At 40.8% G+C, this 9,038-nt stretch overlaps 1 protein-coding gene across 7 annotated transcripts in view; it reads left to right on the top strand.

Annotated features, from left to right (window-relative positions):
* The window catches only part of arhgap28 (Rho GTPase activating protein 28), a 32,453-nt gene that overhangs the window by 6,890 nt on the left and 16,525 nt on the right, over positions 1-9,038 (top strand). For 4 of the 7 annotated variants that reach the window (XM_079601913.1, XM_079601914.1, XM_079601919.1 and 1 more), the window contains exons 2-3: positions 7,175-7,347; positions 8,762-8,982. In XM_079601913.1, the coding sequence (XP_079458039.1) occupies positions 7,175-7,347; positions 8,762-8,982 (394 nt within the window). Of the gene's footprint in view, positions 1-2,404; positions 2,793-3,212; positions 3,680-4,798; positions 5,116-7,174; positions 7,348-8,761; positions 8,983-9,038 lie in introns of those variants that run through there. The other 3 variants (XM_079601916.1, XM_079601917.1, XM_079601918.1) reach the window with 3 other exon arrangements.

The raw sequence follows: 9,038 nt of genomic DNA, 5'->3' as shown, positions 1-9,038 counted from the left end.
TTGTGTGTGTGTTTGTCATGATGTGTATGTGTGTGTTTTTGTCATGATGTGTGTGTGTTTGTCACGATGTGTGTGTGTTTGTCACGATGTGTGTGTGTTTGTCACGATGTATGTGTGTTTGTCACGATGTGTGTGTGTTTGTCATGATGTGTGTGTTTGTGTGTGTGTTTGTCACGATGTATGTGTTTGTGTGTGTGTTTGTCATGATGTGTATGTGTGTGTGTTTGTCACGATGTGTGTGTGTTTGTCATGATGTGTGTGTTTGTGTGTGTGTTTGTCATGATGTGTGTGTGTTTGTCACGATGTGTGTGTGTTTGTCACGATGTGTGTGTGTTTGTCACGATGTATGTGTGTTTGTCACGATGTGTGTGTGTTTGTCATGATGTGTGTGTTTGTGTGTGTGTTTGTCATGATGTGTATGTGTTTGTCACGGTGTGTGTGTTTTTGTCATGATGTGTGTGTGTTTGTCACGATGTGTGTGTGTTTGTCATGATGTGTGTGTTTGTGTGTGTGTTTGTCATGATGTGTATGTGTGTGTTTTTGTCATGATGTGTGTGTGTTTGTCACGATGTGTGTGTGTTTGTCACGATGTGTGTGTGTTTGTCATGATGTGTGTGTGTGTGTGTGTGTGTGGCTTCACCACAGTCCACAGCAGATTTGCATGACCGTGAGCTGCAGTATTTGAATGGTAAATTGGCACCGTTGGCGTTGGAAACTCAGTTGTCTTGCGTCGGGATGTGTGTTTAGTCTCCGCCAGACGGGTTATAAACTCTAAACTCCAGGACTCTCCTGTCACACATTCAGGAATATTTGATGTAATCGGATCCTCTTGACACGGGTTATTGTGTGTGTGTGTGTGTGTGTGTGTGTGTCTGACAGCTCATCATGTCCTCTCCTGTTCTTCCGCTCTGTCTGCGAGGCTAATAGGAAGTTAATGTTGTGTTATTGATTTCTGTGGGTGTGTTGGGGTAATATACAGCACTATATAGCACAAGCCTGATTATATAGCACTGACTTTACAATCGCTTTAGTCAAAACAGGAAGTTTCAGTGTTAGTGCACTTCCTGTCTGAGTCCTGAGAGCACACTTATCTCCCGCTGTGTGAACACACATCTCCACTATTTGGGAATCAGTATGATTTTTTTTTGTTTGTTTGGAAGAAAATATTACTTTTTTTCAGCAAGGATTGCATTAAATTGGTCCAAAGATTATATTTCATTTAAATTCTGTTCTTTCTATAAATACAATCATAAATGTGTCTTGAGCATCAGATCATCATATTACACTGATTTCTGGAGGATCATGTGACACTGAAGACTGGAGTAATGATGCTTTGATCACAGGAATAAATTACACTATATATTCATATATATAGAAAATAGATGTTTTGAAAATCATATTTTTACATTTTTTTTTCACATAGAGAACAGCTGATTTACATTATAATAATATTTCACAATTTTTACAGTATTTTTGCTCAAATAAATGCAGCCTTGGTGAGCAGAATAGACTCTTTCAAAAATATTACATTTTTAAAATTTAAAAAAATATTTAAAAATGTTGAACGGTACATGAAAAATTACATCACATTGTTTGGAATAGGAATATGACAGATATTGCTAGCACAATTTGTATGATTTTTTTCACATATAGTATACTTTTAAGTATCCAGTATTATTTTACTATTGTTGAGATACTATTATAGTTTTATTAACATTTTTCAATTAGATTTTTGTTTAATATCTTCCATTTGTATTAATTTCTTTACTACTTCCATTAAATAATTTCAGTAATTTAGTTGTTTTTGCTTTTTTAACAAATGTCTATGTAATTTTTATACATTTTTGTTTCAGTTCATGTTTATTTTATTTAGAGTAACGTAATGTTTTTAATTGTTTTCATTTCCAGTTATAATAATAGAATATGGTAATTAGGGCTTTTAAACAATTAATCGCGAATAAAAGTTTGTGTTTACACAATAAATGTGTGTGTACTGTGTATAATTATTTTATTAATTTAAATGCACACACATGCTTGAATATATTTAAGAAATATTTGCATGTATATATAATTTATATTATATATAAATTATAAATATTTTATATATAAATAAATAAAAATCTTAAATATATACATGAATGTGTGTGTATTTATATATACAAAATAATTATACACAGTACACACACATTTATTGTGTAAACACAAACTTTTATTTTGGATGCGATTAATCGTGAATCTCTCAAGCTAATATTTCACCACAAAACCAAAATAAATAGTTTTCTACACTGGGAGAAATCTTCTAAATCTCACAAATGATGACAAAGAAACGGCAAATGATGTGAAATTTTGAAAGTATTTTCTTCTAAACACTTGAAAAGTCATTTTGACAGTATAGCTTCACCTACAGATCATCATACCGTGGTAAAGCCGCGGTAACTCTTCATAGATCTGCTGATCTGCTGTTGTTGATCTGGATAAATAAGAGTTTTCCCGCTGTTCTCCCGAGTGTCACGGCGGATGATGAACGAGTGTTTGTGGTGTTCTGGTTTAGTGTCGGCTAGTCATCATGAGTGACGAAGACGGCTGGACGCTAGCGCTCTTCATCTGACGCTGTTAGCCATTACCGCTCCATTAGCTCATGAAACCGGCCCATAATTCACCGGTGCAAACGTCTCAGCGCTGATGTGAATCTTTACAGTCCCGAGCCGCTCTATCGATCTGTTTTCCAGCTAATGCTCCGGCTTTTAACCGGCTGAAGTGCTGCGATCTGCTGACGGCGGGAAGTGCTCGGGGTAAGTTGGGCCGGGCTGATTAAATATAGTGTGCGGGGTGTTGAGGGTCAGATTCCAGTGCTTTCAAAAATACACTGGAAAGAATGATTGCGATTTTAACGGTAAAAAAACTACTGTAAAAATGCTACTGTGAACAACTGTTAATTGGTCAACAGAAAGTTCTACAGTGAATAACTGTGATGGATCTAACCGTACATTTACATTTTACAGTAAAATACCGTTAAATTTACAGTTTTTGGAGTGAAAAGGAGCAAGTAGTTACAGTGCAAACACTGACATTGACATTCCAACAATTGACATTCCCTGCGTGACGCTTCATATTTTATGTATTTATGTTCAAATGACTAGGTTTCTTCATAGTTTTTCTAATCGGTTATGTACATTAGGGTTTTATGTTGTAAATGAATGTTTATTGCATTTTTAAAACCTCATGGGTTACCATTGGTGTGTGTGTGTGTGTGAATGACACTGTGCAGCTTCTATATATCAGTATTATCTTTCTCAGCGTGTGGAGAAGAGGCTTTCTCCGCTGTGATTGATCATGTGACTCTCATCTCCGCTGTGATTGGTGGTTCTCAGTGTTTTACAATGGTACAGATATATGTACTTCATTAGATCGGTAAATCAACATTATATCAGTTAATGAAATATGTTTTTGTACTGTAGATTTCAGTTAAGTTTGTAAAAGCTAAACCGATGTTACCGTATTTTTTACTGTAAATTTCTGACTGCCAGTTTTTTTTACCGTAAATTTAAGATTTTTTTTTTTACAGCTGTGAATATTAGACGAGTTAGTCAAGCATCTCTATTATTAGTAAGCAAGCGCCTTCATCACAGCTTCTGTTTCTCAGTTTGAGTTTCGGGGACGTTGGAAGCCGACTCTAAAGGTATGTTGACGGCAGATGTTTCTCTTTAAGGCTTTGGGAGGAACGCCGCTTGCGTTCCTGATGGATTGATGATAGTTTACGGCGCCCGGAGAGTGAAAACAAACCCGAGAGCCAATACTTCAGCATTCAGGCGCATGGCACGCTCTCTCTGATGAAACGAGACCTGTTCTCATCCGCTTTTATTTGATTAGATGAACGACCCTCTGTTCACCTTCGCTGAAATCTAGTTTATGCGTTCCCGGAGGAGTGAGCTCAGGGTTTCACAGGAACACCGACACGTGTTTTGAGTTTAGCTTGACCCACATTCATCACGGGGGGCTTCGGGACAACGACTGAAGAACTAAAGAGTCGTCATGAAAATCTCTCTGTTTAAATCCGGACCCGGAGATCTTGTTCTTCGGCAGCATCTCGTGCTCTTCTGGGTTTAATAATGAAGTTAACAGGAGAATCTTCACAGTAATGTGTGTCTGAGTGACAGAAACATGTGTAATCTGGGATGCTGAACAAGTGATTGTCTGAAGAATACGGTATTTACGAGGACAAGCATTTTCTCTTGTGAAGTAGGAATATAAATAATCAGTAAAGAGGCACAAAATAACTGTTAACAAGTGATTCTGAGCTCTAAACCTTATATAAATGTTGTTTGTGAGATGATTAAGGCGATCAAGATATAAAAATAAGGATATTTTTTCCACAATTTTGAGTTGCATATAAGTTGCAATTGGGTTTATCAGAGAAAAAGGTCACATAAATGTATATAAACTCGCAATTCTGACTTGTTTCTCATAATTCCGACTTTTATATCTCACAATTCTGTTGTTTATGTCTAAAAAAAAGGTCAGAATTCTGAGTTTTTCAAGTTTTCAAGAGGAAACGTGTGCAGTCAGGCGCTGATTGAGTGAGATGTTGGTTTAAGCGGGAGAATGTTGGTGTTGGGAATGTTGTTTGGTCATTATCCACATCTGGAAGCGGTTTACATTACACTGGTTTCTGTGAGTCTGACTGAGCAGAACACCGATGAGCTTTAGGAAGAGCTGTAAACGGAGAACACAATGACACGAGAGAGAGAGGTCAGATGAGTGGGTGGAGAAACACACACACACACACACACACACACACACAGAGAGAGAGGAAACCCTCACCGCGTCTCTCTCTCCGTCTGCCTGATGTCTCTCTGTATTGATTGTGAGCAGGACCTGAGTGAGAACACCCACACGCTCCCACAGCTCTGGTCTCCGCACCAGACCCAGTTCTCTGGAGATCCTCGAGCCGCTGGTGTGTTTATGAATGAGCTCACGCGCTGTGGATTTATGGAGTTTGTACAGGACCTGATTGACACCGTCCGCTGGATTCGTTTGTGTTCGTGTCTTTCATTCAGACGTCCGGAGGTTCACAGTTTGGGCTTCTCATCTCCAGTGTTAGCCTGAACACACACAGTGAGTCTGGAGACGCTTCAGTTGCTGTAGTATTCTGTGTAGAAGTAGAGCGTGTTGTTTGTGTAAATGAGTCGAACTGGAGGTTCACGGATGCATGTTTGTGTCCGGCCAGGTGTCGTGATCTTCATGCATTTGGTCTCAGAATGACAGATCTCCGCTTGAAGGAATTGTCCTGGTCAAACATAAATTGAGTTCTGGGATTTACTTGTATTGTGCACTCTTAAAAATAAAGCTTTTGGTGATCAGATCCTAAAAGAACCATTTTTTCATAGTTTGAAGAACTTTTTTTTCCACTATAAAAACCTTTAGTGTGATGGAAAGATCTCATGGATATCAATCCATCAATGCCAATAAAGAAGATTTATATTTAAAAGTGGATTTATTTGAACACATTGATTTCTTTGTGTTTACACCTGAGATTTGACTTTTTTATACGAGCAAAAGCAGCAACTCTAACGCATGTTTTAAAGTCTCTGTGTTTAATTTCTTATGTTTATTGACTCTATTAAGGCTGTTGAGAACAAAAATTTAGATATAGTTATTTGGTCAAGTATACTTTCTATATGTATACCACTCAAAAGTTTGGGGTCACTAAGATTATTTTTTTTGTGTGAAAGAAATTTATTTTGGTTTTGTTCAAGGGAACAGTAAACTGATTAAAAGTGTCAGTAAAGACATTTATAAGGTTGCAAAAATATTCTATTTCAAATAAATGCTGTTCTTTTGAACTTTCTATTCATCAAATAATCCTGAAAAAAATTGTACACAAACTGTTTTCAACATTGATTATAATAATCATAAATGTTTCTTGAGGATCACATCATATTACACTGATTTCTGGAGGATCATGTGACACTGAAGACTGGAGTAATGATGATAAATTCAGCTTTGATCACAGGAATAAATTACACTTTAATATATATTCACATAGAAAACAAGCTATTTTAAATTAAAATAATATTTCACAATTTTTACTGTATTTTTGATCAAATAAATGCAGCCTTGAGTAGAAAAGACTCTTAGCAACCACAAAACTTTGAATGGCAGCGAGTTGCTTTTCACCAGGAATATTGCTCTAATGCCAGGACTGTCTTATAACATCAGCAATAATCAGATCATAACTATATATGTTTATGCATTAAAGTGTCCCGCAGAAATGTGTTCATTTCGGCTCAAATCAGATGAAAGAGACACACACACACACACACACACCTTGTTGTGTTTCCCAGCTAAAGCGTCGAGTGATGATCGCAGGCTCTTGTGTCTCCATTGAGGGCTTGATGTGTGTAAACAGGCAGAACTTTTGAAGGCAATTAAGTTCTTCATGTAACGCAATTTAGGCTCCATCTCGCGGATCGATAACTCGCTCTGAGTGACGCCGGTTCACTTACTAGCGATGAGAGAAACCTTCATCATCATCATCATCATCATCATCATCAGCTCCTGTAGCTTATCAATATTTGATAGAAACCCCGAGATGAAGCTGATGTGAGTCTTCTCTTCAGTGGTTTATGCTTTAGGATCTCCATCACTGAACATGCTGGTTATGAATTATGATCTGACACATCTTTAATAGTGCAGTTTACACATGTCGCTTTTGGCTTGCTTAGTTGGGGACAATATTAATATTCATCACTATTATTGATCTCCTGCATTGACAGCATTATATGAGAACTGAACTGGACAAAGACATTACGATTTCACCAGAGCGGCTATATATATAAATTAACTAAATTAATAACTTTTTTACAACAGAAATGAACCATCACTGAGCTTACTGGAGCTGGACTGTGACGCTATTCTCTTCTAGAAACAAACTTTGCTGCATTATTTTCCTGTTATCTCTGTGAAGCGGCTTTGAAACTCTGTGTTGTAAAAAGCTTTATATAAATAAATGTGAGTTGACTTGAAGAAACGCATGAGTCGAGATGAAGAGCCCTGGCTGATGGAGTGTAATGATGCTGAAGCTGCTCTGTCTGTGTTTGTCTGGTTTGTGTATTAGCGTCTCTAATGAAGACACGAGTCTCACGAGTTCTTCTTCTTCTTCTGTGCTGGTCAGGAAAGCTCAGTATCCGAGGATAGCCATGAGTTCTCCCGGCTCCGGGTCTCCTCTCGCTCCGGACCGCTCGGTGTCCCGAGACTCCATGGAGGATTACTGGAGCGAGATGAAGAACATCCAGGAGGACCGGCAGGACCGACACGAGGATCTGGTGGAGCGGGTCAGCTCAGACGGTGCGTATGCAACACCGAGCGGCTCAGTTTACCCCCGCGGGCCAAAGAGTGCGCCAGGTTGGCAGACAACCCTAAGCTAGATCCCTAGGCGAGATCCCTAAGCTAGATCCCTAGGCGAGATCCCTAGGCTAGATCCCTAAGCTTGATCCCTAGGCGAGATCCCTAAGCTAGATCCCTAGGCGAGATCCCAAGGCGAGATCCCTAGGCGAGATCCCTAAGCTAGATCCCTAGGCAAGATCCCTAAGCTAGATCCCTAGGCAAGATCCCTAAACTAGATCCCTAAGCGAGATCCCTAAGCTAGAACCCTAGGCGAGATCCCAAGGCGAGATCCCTAAGCTTGATCCCTAGGCGAGATCCCTAAGCTAGATCCCTAGGCGAGATCCCTAAGCTAGATCCCTAGGCAAGATCCCTAAACTAGATCCCTAAGCGAGATCCCTAAGCTAGAACCCTAGGCGAGATCCCTAAGCTAGATCCCTAGGCGAGATCCCTAAGCTTGATCCCTAGGCGAGATCCCTAAGCTAGATCCCTAAGCGAGATCCCTAGGCGAAATCCCTAGGCTAGATCTCTAGGCGAGATCCCTAGGCGAGATCTCTAGGCGAGATCCCTAGGCGAGATCCCTAAGCTAGATCCCTAGGCAAGATCCCTAGGCGAGATCCCTAAGCTAGATCCCTAGGCGAGATCCCTAAGCTAGATCCCTAGGCAAGATCCCTAGGCAAGATCCCTAAGCTAGATCCCTAGGCGAGATCCCTAAGCTTGATCCCTAGGCGAGATCCCTAAGCTAGATCCCTAGGCAAGATCCCTAAGCTAGATCCCAAAGCGAGATCCCTAGGCGAGATCCCTAAGCTAGATCCCTAGGCGAGATCCCTAAGCGAGATCCCTAAGCTTGATCCCTAAGCTAGATCCCTAGGCGAGATCCCTAAGCTTGATCCCTAGGCGAGATCCCTAAGCTAGATCCCTAGGCAAGATCCCTAAGCTAGATCCCTAAGCGAGATCCCTAGGCTAGATCCCTAGGCGAGATCCCTAAGCTAGATCCCTAGGCGAGATCCCTAAGCTAGATCCCTAGGCAAGATCCCTAGGCGAGATCCCTAAGCAAGATCCCTAGGCTAGATCCCTAAGCTAGATCCCTAAGCGAGATGCCTTAGCTAGATCCCTAGGCAAGATCCCTAGGCAAGATCCCTAGGCTAGATCCCTGGGCAAGATCCCTAGGCTAGATCCCTAGGCGAGATCCCTAGGCAAGATCCCTAGGCAAGATCCTATAACTAAGTTTCTGGAAATACCCGGTGCCAAAGCCCCTAATGTTGCGAAGTTCATCACTCAATTCAGCTGATAATGTCACTTTAAATAAATGCTTGCCATCATCATTTTGACATCATGTGATTCTGCATTCTAATTAGTGTGTGTTTGATTGGTTCAGAGGCGGAGCTTGAGGAGGCGTGGCTCCAGGAGGCGGGGCTTAGCACGCTGGTGACGGGAACTCAGAGCGACGGCCCGGCCGAGGCACTTCTCTCCACACTCACGCGATCACAGGCCGCTATGGTGAAGAAGCGGGTCGATAACTACACGCAAACTCTGCGCAAGAGGAACCGACAACCCATGAGACACGTGCGGGACGTCTTCTCTATGCCAGACGCCTCGGTGAGCGCTAGCCAATCCGTGAAGGGAACCTGCCGTCGTGTGCTGAGTGGATGGAA

This window comes from Phoxinus phoxinus, assembly GCF_949152265.1.
Source record: "Phoxinus phoxinus genome assembly, chromosome: 24".
Classification (NCBI taxonomy): Eukaryota; Metazoa; Chordata; class Actinopteri; order Cypriniformes; family Leuciscidae; genus Phoxinus; species Phoxinus phoxinus.
The sequence above is the reverse complement of the archived record's forward strand: the minus strand, read 5'-3'. Positions and strand labels throughout refer to the sequence as shown.